This window comes from Rutilus rutilus, assembly GCF_951802725.1.
Source record: "Rutilus rutilus genome assembly, chromosome: 20".
Lineage (NCBI taxonomy): Eukaryota > Metazoa > Chordata > Actinopteri > Cypriniformes > Leuciscidae > Rutilus > Rutilus rutilus.
Window position 1 is genome coordinate 20642923 of NC_140225.1, and position 27565 is coordinate 20670487.

The window sequence follows — 27565 nt, forward strand, 5'->3', positions numbered from 1 at the left end:
ACACACACACACACACACACACTCACACCACACATACGGCACAAACACCGGAAGACTGCAGTAATGTACCTGACTATTGTATAGCTGCAAATTTAGAGCCAATAAATTCTAACTTTCCTCTTAAAGACGTTCCCTCGTGTTTAATTGTGGTAGTTTGGATGGTGAAGATGTCACTAAACGAGTATTATTGGTGAAAGACAATGTGCTTCATGCTACAGTGAAAACCACAGAACAATCAGTGATCTCGAGTGGAAGTATAACAGAACTATACATTCATGAGACCGGAAAAAGCACTTCTAAAGCAGTACAATCTCATACATGTATGACAAATAAAACCTGAAAACTCAGAAGAGTTGCGGATATAAACCGTCCAATGTTCTCCATACAACCCAGCACTATGTTCAGAGAGCTAAATCTATCATAAACATGCAGACGTGTCTACATACAGAGAGGAAGTCAATACAGCGCAGCAAGACAGCTGAGATAATACACTCAATATGAATAAAAAAAACAAGTTTGCAAATAAAAAAAAGTCTCCTGATAAATGTCTCTCAAGATCACAGCTGCAGACCCTGTACTTTTCTTAAAGCACTCAGAAATCAGTCTGGCCATTAATGAAGCATCTGGATTGTTTTTTATTGGATAGCTTATTACGCCTGGTGATGAATAGAAATGTATACTGAAGATTAGCTTATCAAGACACTTTTATACCCTACATTGCATCTGTAGTCTTGTCTTGGTTTCCAGTTCAAATATTTAAACATTTCTAAATCAAGATACAAATACCTGAGAAGCAAAATGACGTAAGATTACAAAATGTATCAAAATAAGTGACTTTACACTAGGGTAAGAAAAATAAACCCTTTCAACTAGTCACTTAGTTTTGATCCATTTTCAGACTTAATATTTTAAGTGATTCTGCTTCTCAAGTAAACGTATCTTGATGTTTATTGTACTGGGAAAACTAGACAAAAACACTGAGGAAGAAATTCATTTTTTGCAGTGTAGGACTGTATATATGTGTTGAATATTTTTTAAATATTGAACTGAACGTAGATCAGAACAGCATCTGGATTATGCAAAAACCAAACACCTTTGGTTTATGCTGGGTTATTATTCCTTATCAGTAAGGTATCAGATCCTAATATAGTATTTATATAACCTGCTAAAAAAAAAAAAAAAAAAAAAACCTTTCCAACCAGCCTAAATTGGTTTGCTGATCTTAGCTGGTCTTCCAGTACACTTGTTTGTTGGCTAGTTTATGAGTGGTTTTGGGCACTTGGGCAACAAACTGACCTCCCAGCTAGCTTGACCAGGGATGGGAGACTATCTAAGACCAGCTTAATCCTCAAGCTAAGCATCTTAGGCTGGTTTAAGCATGTTTTCTTCACCAGGGTATCCAGAACTCCCTCTTGATTAATCTGATGATAAGTGCTACATCTGAAAGCAAGTGGGTCTAACTTTGTGAGTGACATTAATACGTTTGGATGGGTGAAATCAAGAGCAGAACCCTTGTCGCACTCTGTATGGTGAGTCTCTGGGATCTGATGAGAGAGGCCGTGTCCCATCCCTGTAGTGTCCTTCATCCTGTTGGTCCAAAAGACTGTCATTCACCCAAGGGGAACAGGGGGTTGGTGGTTCCATTGGAGTGGGCAAGACGACCACACCTCCTCCAAACTCCACAGTGGACGGGGTTTCAGTGCTGGACGTGTGGGCGGGAGATTCGCCCCACTGGGATCCACAGCGTGCTCGTGGAGAAGGGCGGGGCCTAGCCAGGAAGTCCAGAGTCTTGGGACGCTCAGGTTGGAAGCGGCGACGTGGCGTAGGCGGGAAGATGAGATTTGGATCAGGAAGACGGGGCACCTCCGAGGGGTCCTCGCTTAAGGTCCATGGAGTCACTGCACATACAGCATCACAAAAGGCACACAAATGAAACAAATATAGCTATGAACTGATTGATTTCTGTCAAAGGATTTCAAATCACTATGTGTTGTGTTAGAAGATGGTCAATGATGTATAAAGAACAGGAATCTTATCTAGTTTCAAAAACATGTACCAAGTTCTCTCTAAATGTTCTCTCTGTATTCATGTTTGTTTTTATATTAAATGTTTTAAAAAGCCTTTATACCATTTCAATTCACCATTTTTATTATTATATGACAAAACGTTATGTACCTATCAAATAAGCAGTAACAATGTTTTTTATTAATGAGTGTAAACATTTTAGCTATCATTATCATTTCCGATATATATACAGTATACATATATCTGTGTGTGTTTGTGTGTGTGTGAGAGAGTATAAAGAATATTTAAATTTTAATAAACAGTGAAGTTGTTTTATTTTATTTTTCTTTAAAGTCCCCCCTGCCGTCAATAATTTGATATGTTATGTTGTATGTTTGTGATGGTAGGAATTAGGCGCGGTATTTTACTGATGAATTTGCACATGGTTTGTCTTAAAGTATATGAAAACCACCACATAAATATTAAACTTATACTAATAAGAGATTATGCCAAACCTAAAAGGCTTTCTTTTCAGGAATGTCATTCTTTTATTGAGGCTTCTTTCTTCATTATGATATCAGGACAGTGATAGATTCAGATTCGTCCCATCACTGACCCAGAGGTTTGCATGAGTTTCTCACCTGTTGTTTTGGAGGGTGTGGTAGGGGTGGGATTGTGGTTGTGGTTGTTATGGGCAGGAGAGCACCCTGTCTTTATTGCGCCATCTGAAGGTGTGCGACGAAGCCTGCAGGCTGCACTGGGTGCAGAGGGCACATGTGTGGGTGTGAGAGACTGGCGAGGGTGGCGTTTGAAGCTCTCCAGGTGAGTGTTGACCAGTGGGTTCAGGGGAGGCGGGTTGTGTCCAGAGAGGGTGGGGGGCGTTGGTGGGCATAGCACGAGCAGCTCTTCACTGTCAGAGTGCAGGAGAGAACGGGTTGAGTTACAATCAGACACAGTTGAGAGAGACAGGAGTGTGAGGGAAGTGGGCAGAGGGGGAGGGCGACGGGGGCTTTCCCGTTTGAAGATTTTGCGTGTGGGTGGGCTAGCGCCACGACTTTGACCCCCCGTACGGTGAAACAGCCCTTCCCATCGTGGACGCACACTCTCTTCCACACGCATCAGGTCCAGTAGGTTATGACCTAAACCGATAGCAGCCAGAGCTGCCCCGCAGCCCAGCAACACCAGCTCTGATCTACGGCTTCCATTGGGGCTCCGCCGCGTGTAACTGGGGGAAACATCAGAAGCCTGTCCAGTCGTGCCACTCTCCAGGCTGTTACTGTCAGATCCATCCCTGTGGAATGGGATGCAGAGGTATGATTGGCCAGGAGAGTCAGCTGACTCTGATGGAAAGCAGTCCTCGTTTTCTACAGAGAGAAAGAGAGGGGTGGGGGAGAGAAAGATTTCACAATGTTGCACCATTACCAGGCTTCACAGCTTGTCAGTTACAAGATGAAGATTTTTATATTTCTGGTTGTTTGTTCTCCTTTGTTTCTATTATTGTAATGTAAATCAAATATGTTGTGACCTACTTAGATGAGCTTAAATCAGTCTATTATTAGTGAAATAACAGAAATGCCAAAATAAAAAAAAATATTACATCAGCCTGATGCAATGATGCAAACATAATGTCAGTCACACTTTTTCACTTCTTTCAATTTCGAAAATTGGAATTCCATGCTCCTCAGGTAACAGAGTTTGGAAATTTCCAGAAGAGTAATTTATAGAATTACAAAAAAAATGAAAAAAATCAAGATTCAGACTGATTAATTTTGGTTAATTCTTTGATGGATAGAATTTATTTACTCAATTAATAAGTCATAATTCAGTACCATCAAAACAATTCACACAGTTATAAAAACAGATTTTATTTATCAACCAATCAACCAACCAACCAATCAATCAATCAAAAAAACAAAAACAAAAATATTGAAAGATTAATTATTGAACATTATTAATATAATCTGTTTCTGGAAATAACCCCTTATTTTTTATCTATGAAAACATTTTCATATGTAAACTATACAATATATATATTTATATAACTATATATATATTTATTAAAAACTAAAGTATTACAAATAATGGCACTTTCAGCAGTTACTGAAATTTTTTACTTTCATTCCATTTAATTCTACTCCTTAAATTAAAATTCTGCATCCTGGTGGCTACTTCAGTTGAAATTCAGGAACTGAACTGGTAGCTACAGTTGTGATGTAACAGAAGTAGTGACAGCTACAGCCGAGAACAACAGATTATCAAACAAAGAGAAAAAATGTAGGGTGGGGACTTGGTTCTATTCATCGGTTGTTAGTTGGATTGAGGCAGATCTAAATGCGAATTTACTATTTATTGTAAGAAAGGGGCGGAGTTTATGCTGACTAAATGATTGGAGATGCATTCGTCACCAGAGAGAATTTGGTTGTATCACTAGAAGATCCAGTTCTGACATTTTAATTAAAAACGAGCTCAAAAATGAAACCTTTTCGTAAAAAAAAGAAACGTCTTGATTTTGTTTATGGGGTGTACTAGAATATGTTTACATGCTTGATTGTTCAAAAAATAATTTTTCACATATTTTTCATTATTACAGCACCTCTTTCCCCAGTCTGGCTCGAACAAGCTGATTTCGATGAAGCCCCTCCTTATGAAATACAAAATGTGCTGTGATTGGTTAGCTGGCCCAGTGTGTTGTGATTGGCAGTGCTTAGCGCGTGTTCGGGAAATGTCCCGCCCCTCCATAACTGTGAGTTCTTCTCTAGTGTAAATATTAATGATGGGTTCAGTTTAAAACCAATTCGAGCCTGATTCAGACCCTGACAATGTTAACAAACAAGAGGAGCGTCCAGAACGAATTTCAAGCACGGATTTCACAAGACGTTTCAGAGTGGTATGTTTATTGTAATTTCTTATACATTATAGATAAGATGTTATTGGGCCCTATCTTGCACCCAGCACAATTGACTTTGTACACCGACGCATATATCATTCCTATTTTGCACCCGACGCACAGCGGACTTTTTCCTCCACAGACGCACGTCGGTAAACTAGGAAATGCATTTGCGCTCCCGGGGGCGGTTCAGCGCAAAGAGGAGGCGTGTTCCAGCGCAAACGTTCCCTGGTGCTATTTTGCAGGTTTAGAAAACAATTCCGCCACTGACCAGGAAAAACCTAGTCTAAAGGCAGTGGCGTGTTGCGCATGTTATTCATATGCTATTTTAAGGGCGCATGCTTGGCCATAACCAATGTAGCGTGTGCACAACGCGCATGCACTTTGCTTATCTCATCTACACACAGATGCAGCAGTTCTCATTTTTAGAAAACCATACATTATTACAAGGAAAAATATTAACACACGAGGGAAATCATTGTTGTGTCCATGAAGATGTGAAAAAATAGGCATAAATCTAGCTTACACATTTACTCAAATTTTTATACGCCTGTTTAACCGAAGCTAATTTGGGTGGGTTTCTCCCATCCCCATACAATGTCACTTCTCTGTCTTGTACGGCCCTGACGAGAACGTCGGTCTCCTCGGCTGTGAACCGCTCCTGGTGTGCGCCTGGCAAATCCGCCGTTATAATAGCAAACCGCCATGGAACAAGCACGCCTGCTCTTAAAGGGAATGTGAGATGACGCTCTGATTGGTTTATTTCACGTTACGCCCAAACCACACCTATGAATAATGAAGCTACTTCAGACCAACCCATTTTAGATTTGCGTCGGACGCAAGAGTCATTTATCCCGCCGGTATAATAGCAACCCCGCCAAAGACCCGCCCACAAAGTTACTTGCGTTTCAGATCGTTAAAATAGGGCCCATAGTTTTACCAGGTAATACAAACAGTAATCGATCACAAAACCCATGGTTAATTTTCCAAAGGAGCAGTGAACAGCCTTAAAAAATCGACAGCTTACAAAAGCAACAGAAAACAAGCTGTTCTCCATAAAATGTGCAGATAAACGTTTGGGGTTAAAATATTCAGGAGTCTCTTTGACATAGCGACAACACTGTCTTCTCTAATGCAGCTCAACCAGGCCTCGTCCCCTTTTTTTGCGTATTCCGTGGGTGGAGATTATTTAAATGAGGAACATTGTGACTTTTTAAGATCCAGAAAAATAGTAGTCTAAACGAGCCGTTCGTTGTAGTTGTTGAAAAGGGGATTCTGTTAAATATAAATATCTCCCTTTGGAGTGGACTTTGAGCTTTGTCACGTTGCAGATCTTTGAAACAGCAACATTACACACTAACTTAAGTTGAAAAAGTGGAAAAGCATAATAGGACCACTTTAATGTGAATGCAACAAAGATGTATTTAAATATTTAAGACTTCAAATTAAAAACATTCAGAACTGGTCAATGAAGATGCCAAACAAAGAGTAATGTGAGTGTTACCAGTCTCTGCCAGGCTGCACACTCCAGGTACAGCAGGACTGTGTCTGGGGGAGCGTCGCAGGTTTGGAGCGCTGCAGGAACGCTGTCGACTGCACTCTTTAGGAGTCCTCAAACTGAGTGACAAACACATGCACATAGAGGATTGTGATTGTACCCATACAGAAAAAAAATATATTGAAATATATTTGCATTGTTGTTCACTTATATTTATCATTTTGAAATATATTCTGAAATATAACAAAAATATATGATGTTAAGTGTGAAATATATTTACATTTCTAACATGTAATGTAAAATATATGACAAAATATATGGTCATAAAATGTTTAGCTTGCTAAAGAAGGGTCGAAAATGTATTTTGATCATAGTAATTCCTCTACCTTTTCCCCTATACACAACAGTAGGCTACCATATTTCACTACTGTATTATGACACACAGCTATAATAAATACTGTACTTACATTTAAATGACTGCAATGTAAAATGACAGATAGTTGCTTTCCTAGGACTATTAGGCCATATCAGGTGGCACGTACCTAACACTAAGTGCAATTATTAGATTTATTGTTGTGTTTTATTGACATCTTTCCTGAAGTCATTTAAATATTGAAAATATGCACAATATTTATGATGCAAGTATAACAGTGACACTCCAACAGTGAAGTACACTTAAACAATAGATAGAACTCAGTGTCTAACACTGCATACACACACTATTAAATAACTGTATTCAAATTCCACAGGCCACCAAGGGACAACTGGGGACAGCTGTCAACTCAAAAATAGCTGAACTCAGATTTAAAATGAAATAAATAAAAATGTAAAAAATAAATTGAAAATGTGTTGTTTGTTTGTGAAAATGTTAACTTTTTTAAATTTCTAAATATATTTCAAATGAAACAATTTGCAAAAGTTAAAACATATATGAACATATATGTTGTTAGTAAATATATTGACATATAAATATATTCACATATTTAACTAAAATATATTTTCAAAAAAAAAATATATATATATATATATATATTTACATATATTTAACTAAAATATATTTATTGGGCCAATTTCGAGATGGTCCTCACTGCAGACCATGAAATCCAGGGGGAGGAGTCGGATCCAGATCCAACTCCTCCCACCTTACGTATACCTAAACCTACCCATCTCCACCCCCTGATCCCTAAACCCACCCCTAAACCCACCCATCTCCACCCCTTAATCCCTAAACCCACCCCTAAACCTACCAATCTCCACCCCTTAATCCATAAACCCACCCCTAAACCCACCCATCTCCACCCCCTGATCCCTAAACCCACCCCTAAACCCACCCATCTCCACCCCTTAATCCCTAAACCCACCCCTAAACCTACCAATCTCCACCCCTTAATCCCTAAACCCACCCCTAAACCCACCCATCTCCACCCCTTAATCCCTAAACCCACCCCTAAACCTACCAATCTCCACCCCTTAATCCCTAAACCCACCCCTAAACCTACCAATCTCCACCCCTTATATCTGGATCCAACTCCGCCCCCTGAATCTTGTGTACTGCATTGAGGTGCTACTGCCAATTTCGAATATTTGCATATATTCCAAAAATATATTTCAAAATATATTCTGAAAATATATTTCAAATATATTTCTTTTGTGTATGGGTATAAACATTTGGTGAAAGTTTATGCTTTGTACAGAAACACACATACAAGCACACCTCTCATCAGCACTGTGTTCTCTTTGCGTTCTCCCTTTCTTGCGTGAAGACTTCCTCTCCTCCTCTTCATCAAACTGGAATGCAGCATTACGACCCCAGGCTTGACCTCCGACCCCAGGGGTCACTGTCGGCATGAAGGATGTTCTAAATAAGGTACCTGGCCATATATATATACAAACAAATATTCATAATAATATAAACAGAATCAATCAGATACATAAACACACTTACACTGGATCGCTCGGAGGCGTTGCAATACAGGGGGGCTGTTTGGAGGGGTGGAGTTACTGCTCAGGAGACTCCGCCTCCTGTCCAAAGAAGGAGACGCTTGGACTGTGATCTTATGCTGGAAATCTGAAACACAAACACGCCATTATATACACAAACATTCACAAGTTATTATACACTTACACACAGGCAATCCCACAATGCATTGCGTAAAAACTCCAAGATGATGGGCAAAGTGTGTGAGAAATGCTTTATGGAAATGCCTGTGGTTTATTTAATAGCAAAAAGTATAAAGAGTTCAATCTAATTAATTGCGTGCTTCACGTGAGGAGTGCTATTTGCATGATGCATTTAATACTTTGAAATACTAACCAGAAGGCAGGCTGATGCGATTCCCGTCACGCAGTTTAAGTCGACTGCGCCGGAACTTTCCGTGACGATGTTGCACTCGTGGTTTCTCCTGGTACAGCTGGTGTATGATGACATTGAGCTCTCGCTCCAGGATGTGAATTTCTCTTTCCGCCAGTTCCTGCTCCCGTCGCCGTAAAGCCTCTTCCTGGTACTTCTGCTGTAGAGCTGCACGACTCAGTTCCTCCTCCCAAGATCTCAACTCCTACAGCAAGAATGAGAAAGATCCAACTTACTCATCATTCTGATCTATGCAAGAGTGTATAATCTGGTTAATTCATCTGCCACACTTGACACCAATTCACCTGGAGTTTGACACTTCCACAGCTGTGACTGAGACTTGAGTGCAAATAAATTGTTTACTAAATCTTCAATATTATGGTACTTATTCTACAGCAAAATATATAAATAACTGGTCTAAAACCATTTTTTGGGGTGAAAATACTAAGGTGATTTTTGCACAGCACTGTATATTTCTAAAAATGCATAAAAGCATAGAGTTTGGTTTTAGGTTATTCAGTAGTATTAATGTATTTTTATAACTTCATAAAAAAAATCTCCAGGTACTTATACAGTTCAGTAAATGTGTTTTTGACTATTTTGAGAGCATACGAACCTTCTCTTTGGCTCTGAGCTGGTCGAACATCTCCTGAATCTCCAGCTTCCAGTCATCCTGCAGGGATTGGAAGGATTCTGCTGGCATTTCAAAGAAGCCCGACTCCTCGATAGCTGTCAGCTGGTCTAGAATACTGGTGAAGGAGGGTCGAGCATGAGGGTCCACATTCCAACAGTCTAGAGCAGGTGAAAGAAACATACACCACAGACTGTCAGCTGTCAACACACCACTCAGGCTGGGACAAGGAGCCTTTTGGTTAGTGAATCTATATATCCTATTCAAACTCATTCAATTCAAAAGACAGTTCATCCAAAAATGTATGACTTTCTTGGAGATGTTTGATTTGACCACATATTTTATTATGGTGGTTATCAGTAGATTTTAAGGTAAAAACCAGTTTGGTTGTTAACATACCATATCACAGACATAACATAAGCTGGAAAATATACAGACATCCCGTAATACCAGAAACATTGTCACTGTATGTTTTCTGTTGATTTCTGGCAACCAAAGGTGCCAGTGTTTTACAGTGAACTGTTATGATACTTATGTTATGATTTGTCATTTTTGGAAGGAAAGTAAATGATGACAGAAGTTTCATTTAGTTATACAGGGGAACAGTTCTTAAGTTAATAAGTTACAGTCATGGCAGCAAATGAGATTTTCTTGCCTTCCATCAGCCGGGCAAATGGCTCAGGACAGGTGGAGGGGATCGGCAGGGACAGTTTATTCATGGCCACACCGTAAGCTACAGCCAGACCATCAATGCCACGAAACGGCACCTCTCCTGTCAGCAGCTCCCACAACAAAACTCCATAACTGCGAGAAAGAGACAGACAGACAGAGAGTTTGGAGTTTAAACAGGACTACTGACAACAACAAGCTGTCACCAACTTTTTTTTTTGTGCAAAGACTAGCAGAATCCTATAAAGTAACACTATAAAATGAATGACAGGTATTATGTTCCAAAGTAAACAAAAAAAACCTCTATTAACATTTCAAAGTGTGCCTTCGCAGTGTCATGTTCTTTCAAATGTAAAATAAGTGCTTCAGTGGCCAACTGCGTAAAAAAAGGTTGACACAACACTGACAGAAAAGACAGCTCGGTATGTTTAAAAACCTTAAAAAATGCTATAAATGATAAATATTAATGTAGATTTCTTTGACTCAAAGGAACCCACACAAACACATCACGCTTTGTTAAAGTAGGTAGAGAACAAAGTATCCAAAGATCCACAGCTCTGACACTTATTGAGAGGTTTTCTATTTTTATCGCTTTACTATTCATCCCTCCCCTTCGTGTACTCTGTAATTAGGAATTGTGGTGAGAAGTGAAATTTAGACATTAATAGCTAGGCACTGCACAGCACCAAACAACACACAGACCAGCCGTAGAAACTGGGCTAATGACACCATTTTTTTGTTATATAAAATAAAACAAATAAGTATGTTCAATTTAATATCCAGTATTATTCAGTATTATTATTATTGTATACATTTTTATATATATTTCAGATTCATATTTTTTTAATTATTACAATTTTAGTTTAAGCTTTAATAATTGTGTTCATTGCTTTTGTCTTTTTAGTTCTTGTTTTTTAATATTTCTATTTAGCTTTAATTGTAGGGTTTTTTTTTTTGCATTTAAAATTTATTTCAGTTTGTTCATTTCTAACTTTCGTTTAAGTTTAAGTTTTATATATATAATTACAATTGTGATTTTCTACTTCTATTGTTCTTAAATTAAGCAGATTACAACAAATCTAATTAAGAAGATTACAACTAATCTAAACCTAAACCTAAAATTCTTTTTAATGTATTATTATATTAGTAGTGCTGAATGATAACATTTTTTATTTTAACTTATTTTGCCATATTTCTGGAGAATTAAAAAAAATTGTTTAAAGGAAACACAGGGACAGTATGGGAAGGTGAAGACTTACATGACCTACATGACAGCTACATAGACTGACTTGCCTTTGGTGTAGCTATAGGTCAGAAACACTCACACACATTTCCTGGTGCCCACCTCCAAACATCACTGCCTTTGGAGAAGGTTGAAGAGCGGATGACCTCAGGGGCCATCCAAGCGTACGTCCCAGCCGCACTCATCTTTGTGGTCCGATGCCATTCTCGTGCCAAACCGAAATCTGTCACCTTCAGAGTCTTGTTGCTCAGCTCATCGTTCTCCACACGTTCCAGAATCAGAACTGTGGGGTGGAGTTAATGTCAAATGTGAGGATTGAGTAGATGAAACAGAGGGGCAGATACTGTGGTTACTGATAGATGTCTGATAAACAGGAAGTTTTGTATGGGAGCTGTCCACCGTACTGGTGCTGAAGTCTTTACTGACATAACTTCACAAGCTCTTAACAACATCGGAACACTGGAAAAGATGAATATCCAGTGATGGTTGGTTGTGCGAGCTGTAGCAGTTCAATTTTAGATTTAGAGTTACAAATGCTTCTTGACGTACAACAACAGCTCGGCTGTAACATTCTGTGTGTGTTTATCTGTAAGTTTGTGTTGTTAAAATTAGCTGTCTTTGTTTTTCCACAACACGACCAATGAAAAGACTTATCTTTGAACTACAGCATCCAATTGTCTGCAAGGTCCTATGCTAATTTTATCCTAGTGGCCTATGAGAGCCCATGATATGTTTTGAGTAGCCAATCAAGTGGCAGGGAGTGAAGGTGAGTGCAAATCCTCTGTAATAAGCTTTGGGTTTAAAGGATCCAATCAGACAATTCAACTGCCAAACACGGGATTATAACCAACTTACACACTCAGAGAGCCAATACTCGAGCCAAGCCCTCCAATTATAAAAACACACAGCTACATGAAGAATCCCATGCAAACCATTACCACAAAACACATGTAGAAAAAGGCACATCAGGCAGGGGTTTTAAAACTAGGGGTCAAAAGGGGTGCTGAGGGGTCCATGGAGAATTTGAGAGGGAAAAGAAAAATTTTAAGGATTGTTTCAGTTAGAATTTGAATATCAAATATAAATTAAATATGTTCCGCACAATATTTACCAAATTTGATATAATTACAGTTTCTTTCTGCTTTCTAACTACTGGTAGGAAATCATCTGTTTTATTTTACTGGCAGCTGTAGTAAACAGTATGAAATAAAAACCAAGAGTAAAGGGCCTTTCACACCAAGGATGATGACTATAATGATAACTATAACTACAAAGTGTTAATTCTTTTTTTTTTTTTCTTTTTTTTTTTCTGTGAGAATAGGAGAGTCTCACACCACAACTATAACGATAATGACATAGAGGAACAATATCGTTGGAATCACTTAAAAGAACATTTTAAGTAACTCCAGTGCGTGCTTATGATAAACAGAACATTGTCATGCTTTGGTGCGAACGCTAATATAGTTATCGTTATCTTTATCTGTATATGTGAATGTTCCTTTATTCAAAGCATTATACATCTAACATTTCTCTAATAGTGAGTAGAAAAAGACACTAGATTAAAAATAATTTAAGAAATTAAAATATAACAGTCAATTATTTAATTTTGGAAACACAACACAATGTTGTTTTTATAATTGAATGCTTAATATATTCCTTACATAGTATAAATGGATCTTTCTACATGTAATTATATGGCTGCCCTTATGTTTTAGGATGAGTCCCTAGCAAGGGGATCATAATGCACTGCCTGGCCAAAAAAGAAAAGTCACACAATTTAATATTTTGTTGGACCGCCTTTTTCTTTGATTATGGCACACATTTGCTATGACATTTTTTCGATAATCTTATGCAATGTCACAACGTTTCTTTCCATTTAGAGTTGCATTAATTTGCCAAGATCTTCTACTAATGATGGGAGAGTCTGACCACTGCGTAAAGTCTTCTCCAGCACATCCCTAAGATTTTCCATGGGGTTAAGGTCATGCTCACGCATTTGAACCTGATGAATCCTGGCATTGTCATCTTGGAATTTGCCCATGCCATCAGGGAAGAAAAAATCCATTGATGGAAAAACCTGGTCATTCAGTATATTCAAGTAGTCAGCTGACCTACATTTTTTGGGCACATAATGTTACTGAACCAAGACCTGACCAACTGAAGCAACCCCAGATCGTAACACTGCCCCCCACAGGCTTGTACGGTAGGCATTATAGGCAGGCATGATGGGTGCCTCACCTGATCCACCTCTCTTCTTACCCTGATGCGTCCATCACTCTGGAACAAGGTGAATCTGGACTCATCAGACTACATGACCTTATTTCATTGCTCCAGAGTCCAAACCTTATGCTCCTTAGCAAATTGAAGCCTCTTTTTATAGGCTAGCCTCACTGATGAGTGGATTCTTAAAGGGTTAGTTCACCCAAAACTGAAATTATCCCATAATTCACTCAGCCTCAAGCCATCCTAGGTGTATATGACTTTCTTCTTTCAGCCAAACACAATCAGAGTTATATAAAAAAATATCCTGGCTCTTCCAAGCTTTATAATTATGGGTTAGTAATGGCCTTTTGAAACGAAGCGATGCATTTTTGCAATAAAAACTTCCATATTTATAACTTTATAAACTATAATCACTGGCTTCCGGTAAGTTCCAGCAAAAGAATGACCTCTGACCCGATGCATGACGTATTGATGAACGCGGAAGCGCAGAGGATAGAGCAAAACAAAACACCAGTCACAAATTAGAAGTCTAAAATTAGAATTTTGAAAGAGAAAAGTTGGAGGATTTCGAGGTAAGACAAGAGTAGCTTGTGTTTGTTGCACAGCCCTATTTGTTTGAACAGCAAGAGGCATCTACCCTTACCTAAGCTTACATCACTCCTACATCATACGTCAGGTCAGAGGTCACTCTTCTGCTGGAACTTGAGTAGCGTACGGCCATTACCGGAAGCCAGTGATTATAGTTTATGAATTTTTCTTACAAAAAAGCATCGCTTCACCTTTATTTTAGAGCCATATGGATCACTTTTAGGATGGACGGTTGCTTGAGGGTAGGGCTTGTGTATTTTGGGGTCCTTGGCATCAAAATGTTTAATATGTTAGGTCTAATAATGGTGAAAGATGTCTTACTGTTGCTGGACTTCAGGTCTCTGTGGATGACGGGTACGATGGCCTGGCAGTGCAGGTAGAGCATGGCACGTGCGATCTGTACCGCCCAGTCCACCAGCGTGTGCGGAGGGATGCGTTTCCCAGCCAGGGCCCGGTTGAGCGGCCCGCCACGGGCGTACTCCATGACCAGGCAGAGGTTGGGCTCCTGCAGGCACACTCCCAGTAGGCCCATGATGTTGGGGTGTTTCAACATGGCAAAGAGCTTGGCCTCCTGACGGACGCTCTCCAACGTCTGTGACACGTCCTCATCGGGGTCCCGTCGAGCGGCTTTCACCGCCACCTCCCTCCCTTTCCAAATGGCACGGTACACTTTTCCAAAACCTCCGACGCCGATCATTTCCTCCAGGGCCAGTTCATTGAAATCTATCTGGAGCACTGAAGAGAGAAAGAGAATTTAGGCGGTGCTGGGTAGATCACTCACAAATTGTAGTCGTTTACTGATTACAAATTACAAGATTAGACTGATCACACATTTAAGGTAATATAATCTGACTACTTTTTGATTACTTTTAGATTACTTTTGACCTAACTCATTATAAAATACCATATTTATAGAAAATAGAAAAAGAAAGAAAATATATTCCATTCTTTGTCATCAACAACATGAAGTGAATTAAATATTATATTACGTCAGGTTTTCCCAGACTGGGGTTTGTGATGAATATGCAGGGACTCGTGAGTTTAATGAAAAGCTATTAAGTAGTTAAATCATAAAAAATCTAAATAAAACACTTACTAAAAAAGATACAAAAATATTTTGTTAACCCGCATGTCATGTGACAGTTAACCAACATCAGAGAACTGTGAACTTGATTTTATGATTATTATTATTGTTGACTTCATTTTATTATTGACCTCATTTAATAACTTAAAATTTCAGGGGGTACATCAAGAAAGTATATTAGATTAAAGAGGTTATTTGAGAGACTGAATTAGAAAGGGGCAGAACATGAAAACAAACAGGAACTTGATTTATGTACCATTCATATGAGCAAAAGCTCAAATGTGTGATAGGGCCGGGAAAGATCAGCATTCATTTGCAGAAAGCAGTTTCAGATGCTGGATACATGCTTTAAAGATGATGGCTGATGTGGGAGAAAATGGAAAGCAGTAACACAAAGATGTGTGCGAGACCATTTCCTCCTCTCCCGTCATGATGACGGTGTGTCTGGGCCACCTTGTCTCTTATTAATATTGCAGTTGGCAGGAACCACATGATAAAAAGTAGGCCAGCAGCCATTCAGGAAAAGCAGACGACCATCAGCAACACATAACATGCGACTGACAACACAGGGGCACACACAGTGTGTAGACAGAATGTCTAATAACAGCCAGTATGAGAGATACAAAACATAGAAGATATGCACTATGTATTCCTCATCATAAGCACAAACACAACACTGAATTCAAATAAAAATAATGGAAAACCCCATATCTCAAATACACTATATGGCTTAAAGTTTGAGGACAGTCCCTTGCCGCTAATAAAATGTTGAGTCTGCCCAAAACCCAGAATCAGTGCTGGATCTGATGCACTTGTGTCTGAATGGGTGCATATCTTAAGATCTGTCAGGAGCCTGCTGGGAAATCTATTTCACAAGATCACACTTACAAATAAGTCAGATAGAATAAATGGTATGCGTATTTGGTGTGCTGTCCGAGGAGAGGGCTCAGAGCTCGGTATTTGGCCCGAACCCAGAGTACTCCCCCCGTATTCCTGGCTGTAGTAGGAACAAACCAACGAGTAAGGAGTCGCGGAGGTGGAAGGATGCTGAAAACTGTCGAGGAATGTTGGTGAGTCGACTGTGTGTATAGGCTTCCTCTCATACTGATAGGATAGACGTGGTAATTGCTGATGACGAGTTGATTGGATAGATTATTTGAACGTGCTCCTCCAGAACTTTGTTAACGAAACATCATTAAGGGAAAGTTCACCTAAAATGACAAATATTTTGAAAAATGTCTTTTTTTGTCCAAACAATGAAAGTCAATGGGGTCCAATGTTGTTTGGACCCCACTGTCTTTCAAATGATCTTCTTTTGTGTTCCACAGAAGAAAGTAAGTCATTCAGGTTTGGAGTGAATGAGGGTGAGTAAATGATGGACAGAATGCTCATTTTTCAGACTAACTTTAAGATTGTAGTTGTCTTTTGGAACATGACAACTGTTATTAGCTGGTCCAAACTGGGTTAAAGCTTGTAGACCACCATTGACCAGCAATCAGATGTTTTTTTTTTTAACTGTTATCATGTCTAAGCTTGTTTGCTGGTCTTAGTTAGTCTCCCAGCCTGGTCAGTTGGCTGGATTTAGAGGGGTTTTGGGGACTTCTCAGCTGGTCAGATTGGAGCTCCAGTTTGGCTGTTGTGGAAGGCCAGTAAACCATCTTAGACTGGTTAAAGTGTTTTTTTTTTTTTTTCAGTAGATAGAGAATATGTGCAGCACTTGATGTGTATTGATCAGTGTGGGCGAAAACAACTATACACAAAACATGGTAGATAAATATATGGTTACTCACAGTGTAACTGAGGCACCGAATAATCGCCGTAGTCTTCCGGCGTGTCCCGGATCTTCTCAGAGATACCGTTACTGCTCACGTAGTTACTTGGGAAAATACCAACCCGGTCCTCGATCATACCTGTCCACCACCCCTCATCCCCGGATACCAGCGAGTCCTTGGACAACACCTCTACCCGATCCCCCTTCCGCAGACTGAGCTCATCCTCGGCGGTAGCTTCGTAATCGAACACGGCGGTCCAGAATCCGGCTCCGGACGGGGACGCCGCCGCCGCAGGACCGAATCCGGGGTGTCGAGACCCCGGCCGGCGCTCTGCGGCTTCATCGCCGTCTTTGCTGTCCGGGCCGCTGCTGTTCAAGGGGAAACTGAAAGCATCCATACTGCCGATCCATAAGGGCGACCCGGCCCGGTTCAGCTCATCACCTGCCGCAGAGCTCAAGACCAGGCGCAAAGCCGCAGCATAAGTAGCTACTAATCCGAGCAGCTTCTCGCCTCAACGAGCTCCAGACCTGCCGCCCGCCTCAAACGGGGCCGCTCGGGCTCGTTAAATGATCTTTCGGTCCCGAACATAAGGCACTTTTTTCCTTTAATTGGCTACAACATTGTCCCGCACCCCTCAGCCGCTCCTGATCCAGCACTCGCCCCCCTCCCAGCACACGATTCCAGTGGTTTAACGTGTTAACGAATCCCGATTCGTGCGTTTTGATTGGCGAATTGACGCATCAGTCACATCTCGCCTCTTTATAGAACCCGCCCACTAAATCTCTATCACAGCAAATGCGGGAGAATCATTTCAGCACCACGGGGCTGGACAGCGCGGGCGCACTACACTAGAAAAAGGTTGAGCTGAGCAGAAAAATCAATACATTTCTATTCACCACAGCAAATATAGTCAAAATGGGGGGCAAGGAGAACCACTTAAAGGGCGACTGGGATTAGTTGTCACACATTTACACCAGTGAATAGGTTTACTTTCTCTACTGACATAGACGTTTCTAAGCCTTTAAACAGCCTTGGAAAAAACGATATAGCTCATTGGTAGGGCACATTGACCTTTTATGACAACTTTATGGGGTAAGTTATGCCATTAAACTGCCTATTACACGCTTTTAATCTACGAATAAACAGTAAAATAATAATGAAACAGCAAAATGTCACATCACTGTTTTGGCAAACAAATGTTATTAAGAAATGTGTTTCAGTATCAATAAAAATGTACTAAACCGTGAGACAACTTGCCCTCCCCTGACATTTATGAAAAATACAGTTATGAAAACAACTAAAGCATTTGGTTAAAATCTACCTTTATTATTTAGTCAACTCTTACCTGAATATATATTAGTCTTGTTTTATTGTGATACCTTACAGATATAGCATAAATATGATACTCGAATTTGTGACTGTTGTGACAATCTGACAGAAATACAGATAAAGACCAGACTGATGTCAGAGAGATTTTTCAAACGTCTTTTTATTTTTCTGTTGACCAAAAGAATTCAAAATAAATAACTCGGCGGACATAAATTAATTAAATTAAGGTCAATTTCATGCATAATTCCCTGAAAATAAAACACTTTTTTTGTGTGTGTGAGAGAAGAGTAAAAAAAAAAGATGAGAAAAAAACAGCAATAAATGAATATAACCACCATCTGCTTCATCACCAGGCTGAAGAGGAGTGTGTTTGTGTGTGTGAGAGAGAGTCAGACCCCTGATACATTTGTAAGACTTGTGTGACTTTAAGGTTATAAGTGACATCATCTGAAATCTCTATTAAACCAGTTCACCTGCATCTAAACAGCTGGAAGTGTTAGTTGGCAGTAGAAAAGTTCAAAGCTGGTGGTTTCAGCTGACTTTCATGCTCAACCATCATCCTACATGGAGGCCCACCCGCACCTTTTCATAACAGGCATCAGCAGTGTACAGTTAATTCAAGTGTGCATGTGTGAGTGCATACTATATGTCTAAGTGTGTGTGATTTGATCCAGGCAGAGGCAGGAAGAGCAATGCAAAGTCTGAAGCACTTGAGCCCAACACCGAGTGGCCGTTGGCTGATTCAGCCGAACTGGATAATAAGGTTTACAAGACTGCTACCTCTACCAAAACCCATCTCAAAGAAACACATGCTCACATGTGCACAGATATGGTGAAGATCTACTGTAGTTTAGCTGCCCTCTGACTCAGGACACATTCAACAACACATGCTGGCAGAAAACAAGAGCTCACTGAAAGTTGAATACTGTGTAAATACTGATATTTCTCTTCATAAGCATATTCTTTATCATGCCTTATACTGGTACACAGAGCAACTTATGAGGTGTGTGAGTGGCTGTGTTCCTAAACCAAACGAGCTGCCTTGCTGTCTACTGCCTACACAGGGAACATCAAAAGACTCAACTTACAATGAATTCAAATCATGTTGAAATGGCAAGGCTGCATTTATTTGAGCAAAAACAGTATCAGTTGAAATATATTTTAGGATTTAAATCTTTCTATAAAAATCGAAATCTTTAAATATTTCTATTTTAATATATTTCAAAATGTAATCTATTCCTGTAATGCAAAACAAATTTTCAGCTTCATCACTCTATGTCACATGATCCTTCAGAAATATAATTTAATCTAATAATAATAATGCTGAATTGATGCTCAAGAAACAATTCTATTATCAATGGTAATATTTTTTGTGAAAACCGTAATACATTATTTGGTGAATAGAAAATGTAAAAGAACAGCATTTATTTGAAATAGAAATCTTTTGTAACATATAAATATCTTTACTGTCACTTTTGATCAATTTAATGCATCATCGCTGAATATAAGTGTACATAACGAGTGAAAAAAACGTTATTTTTTTAATGAAAATGAGCTTAAACAATACTTTTTGGATAATACTTTTCCCCACTTTGGATAAATATTAGCTCTGAGCTCACTGCAACGCATTAAGAGGTTCTCCTAGAAGAATACAAGCAATTCTGCCTAAAATTTGGCCAAAATGAGGCATCTCAGAAGGCTGCATAATCAGTTGCATATATTAGATGTATATGATGCTGTCTATGTAGGCAGTACATGCTCATAAAATCAGTGTGTGTGAATAAAGAAAGTGTCTGTTGTGTAGCTAAGCACACACACTCCTACCTTTCTGTACAAAATCAAAAGTTTAAATGCTAAAAACGCAATGAGCATGAGCCTGCATGAGTCATAAAGAGCATGGGTTAATGTTCAGTGCGATTTGTTGTGATTTCTTCAAGTGGTTCTTTTCTGTTTTTTCTTTAAAGCACATTGATTATGAACAAAATTAGGAAGCACAGAGCAGGCTGAAGCAATGCCAGCAAGTACATTTGCAATTTGGATGAAGAGTTTCAGAGAAGAAACCCATTTTCAACTGCGCTCTCTCACACGCGCACACATAAACAGCTGTTTATGAATGTAAACAATAAAAATGGAAAACGGGTGCTGCAGGTGCTGTGATCCAAACACTGCATACAACGGATTTGGCCTGTATTTGCAAATGAGGCTAGAAAAAATACAAAACGCACATCAACATACACACTCTCACGCACACAAAATGCTCGGGTTGTGTGATGAACAGAGGAGGAACAGGGATGTGGCCCCCCTGTGGCCCAGAGAACCACTGCAGCTTGTGGGTGGCAGTCCAAGGTTCTGTTCTTTGGTTCTGGGCTCTTATTGGCCATCCTAAACAATTATTTATGACATCACTTCCCCCAGATAATACAGAACCCTCACCCACATCCTTCTTTTTCAGCTCATAACAGCAAAAATAGGCACGAAAAACACTTGAGTCCATCAGATGATTTGAAGGCTGCTCTTTAAACTGATGCAGCTCTGCCTAAAATCTCTCTACGGCTTGCTGGAACTCACAAAACCCTTCTCGCCAGGTTAAAGAAAAATCACACAACCGTCTCGAGTTGTTTGCACCGCTTCATTCTCGCTCTTTTCTACCGAAGGCCTGTAAACATTACGAACCACATTAAAAGCCCCAATGAAACGCACTCAGAATCCACCGATTTCACTTCAAACACTGTTTAGATGCACACTAAAGGAGGTAAAATGGTCATGTGATTCTATATAGAGGGACTCTCTGGGGTGAAGTGGGGGTGGGAGATCTCTTTGGGGTGCTTTATATTTGTTCGACGACACTGAAAGACTAAAATACAAACAGATAAAAAAACAACAACAACTGTTATAGCGGATGCAGTGCGCTTTCCTCCACGGTGTTGTCAGAAAATACACTAGTGATTCGTTTCGATGAACGTGTAGTGGGTTCAAATGCAAAAAGGCCTCATTTTCCTTCTTTAACGCTTTTGCATTCTGTTTTCCCGCAACTCTCTGAGGCCTCTGTGATGCTCGGAAAAACAACACTTGGCAAGGAAATACACAAAAGTACAGAAAATATATGGAAGCAGATTATATCCATACAGGGAGAAAATGCAGTGTTCAGCCATTGTTCATATTCGTCTCTCTTCTCCGTGTTCGTTTTTTTCCGAGCCAGGACTTTGGCCAGACGGTAAAAGCTGTAAGCTCTGTGAGTTCGTACCAAACTAAACAAGGAAAAAAATAAATAAAAGCTTTATGGGTCCTTCAAATGTCACTCAATAACAGATTTCATGTAGTTATATATTTTCATTTTCTGTTGAAATATTACTTCTAATCCTGGAAGCAGATTTGAAAATAGTCCTTTGAATCCTTTAATTCTTTTTGTTATTTTTTGTGTCTTTTTTTTCCCAAAATACTTCATTAGAAAAAAGTCGTTCTCAGCAGGTGTTGAGAAAAATATAGACTGTGAAAAGCTCAGACTCCAGGTTAAGACTGTCCCACCCCTCAGAGAGATGCTTCACACTCTTCATCTTCAGCACAAAGGCATCTGAAGAATGAACGTCCTCTTCAAATCCACACCTGCTTCGACCTTTCCGAATCAATCCTTAGCTCTCACTCGCATCTATCTCTCCTCAACTCCGACCCCCACCCCACCCCACCCCCATATCACTTCTCTTCAGAAGCCCTGTATATGACAGTAAGCCTCGAGACTGGAGAAAAGGATGTAGAGAAACCAGAGACTGAAGAAAAAGAGTGTCGTGAGGATGCGCTGCGCGCGCGGGCCGCCCAGCTCTCCACCGATGTGAGGCCTGCGCCGGTACAGCAGGACGCCCACCGCCAGGAAGGCAAAGATGGTGAAGAGGGTGACAGAAAATGCCAGGGAACCTGCTGGCACCTTGAACTCACGACCCTGCATGTGCCAGTAGATGGCGGCCACTGACCACGCCACACCGATTCCCAGGAAAACGTTCACGGCGTTGCTACCGGTCACGTTTCCGATAGACGCGTCCGCGTAACTGTCCTGCACCGCTGAAACTTTACTGGCAAAGGTGTCTGAGGAGAGGAGAAAAGAAAGATGCTGATGTAGATGCTTTCATAAAAAAAGATGAACATGATTAACATGCATTAAAATGAAAGGAATCCGATTTTGTACTGATTTGATGAGATCAAATAGTTAATTGAACTTTAAAAACATACTTTATCAAAACTTCCTCCCCGATCCAAAGAGCGTTTATTAAAACAAAGCAGCAAAATGTACTTTTCTGACGTCAGACAGTTCACCTCAATAAATGCGAGGGTCCGAGAGAGAAAATTTTGGCACAAAATCTTTACTAACTATAAGTGAACCTCAGGGAAAACCATAAAATAATAACAATATACAGTAATTCAAAGTTTGGGGTTGGTAAGATGTTTTTAATGTTTTTGAAAGAAGTCTCTTATGCTCACCAAGGCTGCATTTATTTGATCAGAAATACAGTAAAAACAGTAATATTGTGAAATATTATTACAATTTAGAACTACTGTTTTCTATTTTAATAAATGTGATGGAAAAGCTGAATTTTCAACATCATTACTCCAGTCTTCAGTGTCACATGATATTTTAATATCACTGAGACACTATTATAGTTTTTATTAATATTTTGAATCAGTTAATATTTTGATGTTTTGTAATTTTGTTGTGTTTTTGTCATTTTAAATGTCTATATAATTTTTATTAACTTTTATCTCAAGTTTAGTTATTATAGTACATCAAATTAAACGAAAATGTTTTTTCATGGTTTTAGTTTCAGTTAATGTTTTAGTTGACTATAATAACCAACATGATCCTTCAGAAATTATTCTAATATGCTGATTTGCTGCTCAAGAAACATCTCTTATTATTATTAATGTTGAAAACAGTTGTGCTGCTTAATACTTTTGTTTATTTCAGGATTTTTTTTATGAAAGTTTTACTGTCACTTTTTTATGTCCCTGCTGAATTAAAGTATTTCTTTAAATACTTTTCCAAGGTAGTGCATATGAAATCACCTCTTTAACAATGTATCATGTGGGCAATTTAAAAAACCTTCACAAACTCACCAGGGACGGATGTTCCCAGGGCTACAAACACCACAGCGGTGACTGAGTCCTTCAGGCCAATGGTGCAGCCGAAGTGACTGGCCAGGTCACCAATCACAGCCGTCAAAAGACCGATGATCACTATAGAAACAATGAAACACGCCCACCCGTTCCAGTATTCCGTGGGCGGGACGCAGGCAAACAGGACCTTCCAGAACACAGTCAGGAAGTGCATGACATAGTCAAAACAAGACGGCAGACGTTCTTCTCCCCCCTCATCCTCATCCTCATCTCCTGAGATAAAGGCAGAAAGACAGAAAGGAAAGCAGAATTGGGGTAGGGAAAAATAAGAAAATGAAAAATGTTAGTATTGTTATGTCACCCCACATTACACATCTTCCATACCTGACCAAAGCCCTCTCTTTGACATCATGGTGATTTGATAGTCACGGTAACTGAAGGCTAGATACTGTGACAGCAGTGTTTCTATTTCAACACAGGGTCATAAAAGACTAATATGTAGAATTCATTTTGGAAGAAAATCTGTGGGGATGAATTTAAACATGGTAGAACATATGAAACCAAGCTGATAATGCTACACTTCTATTTGTAGCTGAAATCCTTATTAAATTAGCCACATGTTTAGTAAATGAACAAGGGCAGAGGGATCAGTAGAACCGTGTAGGAGTGTTGTGGGCACAGTTTTCATGTGGGCCTGGGCACATAAGAGATATTAAAAAAATTGTGCTTGTGTGTGTGTGTGTGCAATATGAGCATGAGTGTATGTTTATATAATAACTGAGATGTAAAAATTTTGAAGACCCACACAAAATTAAAGTTTTGTTGCTTTTGGTCTTCAAAAGTTAGATTTTTTTTATGTTTTGAGCATTATCTTATGCTCACAAGGGCTGCATTTATTTAATCATAAAATATAGTAAAAGCAGCATTAATGTGAAATATTATTACTATTTAAAAAAACTGTTTTCTATTTTAATATGTTTTAAAATGTAATTTATTCCTGTGATGCAAAGCTGAATTTTCAGCATCATTACTCCAGTCTTCAGTGTCACATGATCTTTTAGGCCCTGTTTACACCTGGTGTTAAGATGCGTTTTGGTCAATCGGATCACAAGTGAACGACGCTAAATACAGGTGTAAACGGGGTCTAAAACGTTTTGAGCTTGTTCACTTTGACCACGCACTGGTTTTGGTTTCAGTGTTGATAATCACCTGCACTGACAGTTATGGCCTCCATGAATTGTTCTCTCCAGGAGTTTGTTCCCACGACCAGAGCCAGGTTAGTCTTCTTAATCAGCTTATCTACTGTACTCTACAGCAGAAACACACAACAACCACAAAACATATTAAAACTTCTTCCATAATGCAAAAGACTGCTAGTCTCCTGAATTCTGCATGTGTGTGTACCTTAAACTCGTACGACTCCTCAATGATGATCTCTATTTTTGCATGCTCGCCCAGTACAGGCTTCCCCATCTCTGCTATTCTTCTCGCTTCCTCTTCCTCCGATGACATCTTCCTCTCTGCAATATCTAAAAGAGATTAAGAGACAGAGAGAGACTTTCGCGTTGGATTGTGTCATATTAGTACATCAAATACACACACAGTAGTAAAGACTTTCAGAACATTTCAGTAAGAGTGTGCAGGGTGAAAAAAATAAATCACATGCACTCCATAATTCATAGACTTTTCATTAATATTCCTGAATATTCATTGTGCATTTAAACTGCACTAAATTCATGTGCGTGTTTAGAGTCAACGGGGCTCATTCAGGAAACACAAGCACAGGGAATTTGAGTAAAATGTTCATAAAGTCATTCTTGCGTAACTTGTCACACTGAATCGAATGTGACTACTTACGAAACATTGCTTTTACCATCAATTTATGCAGAAATTGGTTCTGCTTTTGTTTTATGAATGAGGCCGACTGTCACTTTAGTTTCTCTTATTAGAAAGACTACGCATGCAAACACACACACAACAGATTAACAGCCAAACTTTTGTTTGACTGAAACAAGTGCGAGCTGAGCTGTTGAACTGAGTGATTCAGAAGGACAACAGCACAACATCCACACACACACACCACGAATACACAAAAAAGCCTCAAAGTTAAGATGAACTTTCAAAAACCCCTGCAACCCAAAGCGTATCTTCTCGTGCACGTGTTGTAACACACACAAACCTGGAGACACACGCGTGTGTTCATCCGCAGAGTGAGGCAGACGAGACCACAATTACTGCAGATGGCCTCATCTTGCCTCACACACACACACACTGTACATACACAACTCAAACTTACCATCAGCTAATAACAGAGCTGTGTGTGGAGAAAAGAGAAAGGGAGGGGTGGAATGACATGAAGAACAAATTAGACAGATAATGGTGGAGGGAAATGCAGTGAGATGTTGGATAGGATTTATTTACTCCGATAAACATGAATAAAAATATTCGCAGCCGCTGGCGTTTCATCACCCAATACAGAATGTCCGAGCCGGACAGGTGCGACAGGTGTGACCGGCCAGATGTGATCAGATGTGATAGTGCGGGCTGATCCAGAGAGCCGGAGCGGGTGGTTGCTCCTGGCAACAGGAGTGTCTAGTAGCATTTGAGATGTAGCGACAAAACAAAGAGGTGCTAAAGCTATCCTTATTATTCACACACGTTTGCTTTCCTATCGTGATGCGGATTTTCCATTGGCTACAATTGCTTTAATATTGAGTTAATGATATTGTCTGTCCTCTAACCCTCAGAAAAACCTTTTAGCATTTTTATATTTAAATGTAAATATTTTTTGAGATAGAGAGATAGTTGACCCAAAAATGAAAATTATGTCATCCTTTATTTACCCTCATGTTGTTCCAAACTTGTATGACTTTCTTTCTTTTTTTTCTGTGGAAGATAGTATACCATGAAAGTCAATGGGGTCCAACAATAAGCAGAGGCTCCGTGATTTTTCCAGATGTTTGTGATTTTTGTGATTGATTGTAATGTTTGTGATAAGAAGTAAGGATGAGGTTTTTAAAATATATATTTTATTCAGTTTCTACCCCAAATATTTACAGCTTGGCATAATTAGAATGTATATTCATTCTAAAAATGCCAATTTGATTAATTTACATGATATTTCAGGTCTAGAAGTCACATTTTTAAAATTAGGATACCTTATATATTGAGTTTTTTTCAAGACAGCATGTACCTTATGGGGTGAATTAAAGCAAGAAACATATAGACTTAAATATATATATATATATATATATATATATATATATATATATATATATATATATATATTTTTTTTTTTTTTATAATATTAAAGGGTTAATTCAACCAAAAAGGAAAATTCTGTCATTAATTACTCACCCTCATGTCGTTCCAAACCAGTAAGACTTTCGTTCATCTTCGGAACACAAATGTAGATCATTTTTATGAAATCCGAGAGCTTTCTATCCCTCCATTGACAGCCTACGCACCAGAAAGGTAGTACCTACCTCAGTTTTATGAAGCGACCAATTTATTTACAAAAATATTCATTTCAACACGCGTTCATGAGAGAACAACGGCGCATGCGTGTTGTGCTGATTCGAGAGTAGATTCGAGAGCTTGTTGCATGACCGTGCGTCGGATATTCATATTTTGTAAACAAAAAAAAGTGGTAAATTATGTTTTTTTTTGTGTGAAACCACTGGAGTCACAAACATTAATGATGTCTTTAATACCATTCTGGGGCATGAATGTGGTAGTTGCGTAGCTGTCAATGGAGAGACAGAAAGCTCTCAGATTTCATCAAAAATATCTTGTGTTCCGAAGATGAACGAAGTCTTACGGGTTTGACGACATGAGGGAGAGTAATTAATGACAGAACTAACCCTTTAAGTCATTAAGGCTTCTTTGGAAGTTTGCTAAGGGATCACTGGACTAAATTAAATTTTCATTTTTTGGATGAGCTTTCAACTTTAAAACAATAAGGTTCCACTTGATAATGCGTTAGATATCCTGAATTAACAACAAGGATTTTTTTAACAACACTTATTAATCTAGTACCCTGACCCACACACATTTACACAAATATAAGCACCAACTACAGGAATCAATTTCTTTGTCTCTCCATTACTTTTTTTTTTTCTTTCTGTGTGTATAATGACTTTAATAGTTCTGTAATCAGTGCTGTAATTTTCTGTTGCTGAGGA

At 39.1% G+C, this 27565-nt stretch overlaps 2 protein-coding genes across 5 annotated transcripts in view; both read right to left on the reverse strand.

Moving 5' to 3' along the window:
• Positions 1-117: 117 nt before the first annotated feature.
• Positions 118-18561, reverse strand: map3k9 (mitogen-activated protein kinase kinase kinase 9). The gene is made up of 11 exons (XM_084391356.1): positions 16968-18561; positions 14415-14828; positions 11385-11565; positions 10026-10174; positions 9356-9531; positions 8704-8944; positions 8335-8457; positions 8104-8227; positions 6396-6508; positions 2646-3368; positions 118-1898 (listed from the first exon to the last, which is right to left on the reverse strand). The coding sequence occupies exons 1-11, from the start codon at positions 17344-17346 to the stop codon at positions 1498-1500; spliced, it is 3024 nt and encodes a 1007-aa protein (XP_084247482.1). The 5' UTR covers positions 17347-18561; the 3' UTR covers positions 118-1497.
• Positions 18562-21708: 3147 nt separating this feature from the next.
• slc8a3 (solute carrier family 8 member 3) overlaps positions 21709-27565 on the reverse strand; it is a gene marked incomplete at its 3' end in the record, with an annotated part of 43084 nt that continues 37227 nt past the window's right edge. The window contains exons 4-8 of one of the 4 annotated variants that reach the window (XM_084391357.1): positions 25678-25695; positions 24786-24910; positions 24591-24690; positions 23382-23654; positions 21709-22355 (exon numbers count right to left, since the gene is read on the reverse strand). In XM_084391357.1, coding sequence (XP_084247483.1) covers positions 21979-22355; positions 23382-23654; positions 24591-24690; positions 24786-24910; positions 25678-25695 — 893 coding nt within the window. The remainder of the gene's footprint in view (positions 22356-23381; positions 23655-24590; positions 24691-24785; positions 24911-25677; positions 25696-27565) is intronic. The other 3 variants (XM_084391358.1, XM_084391360.1, XM_084391359.1) reach the window with 3 other exon arrangements.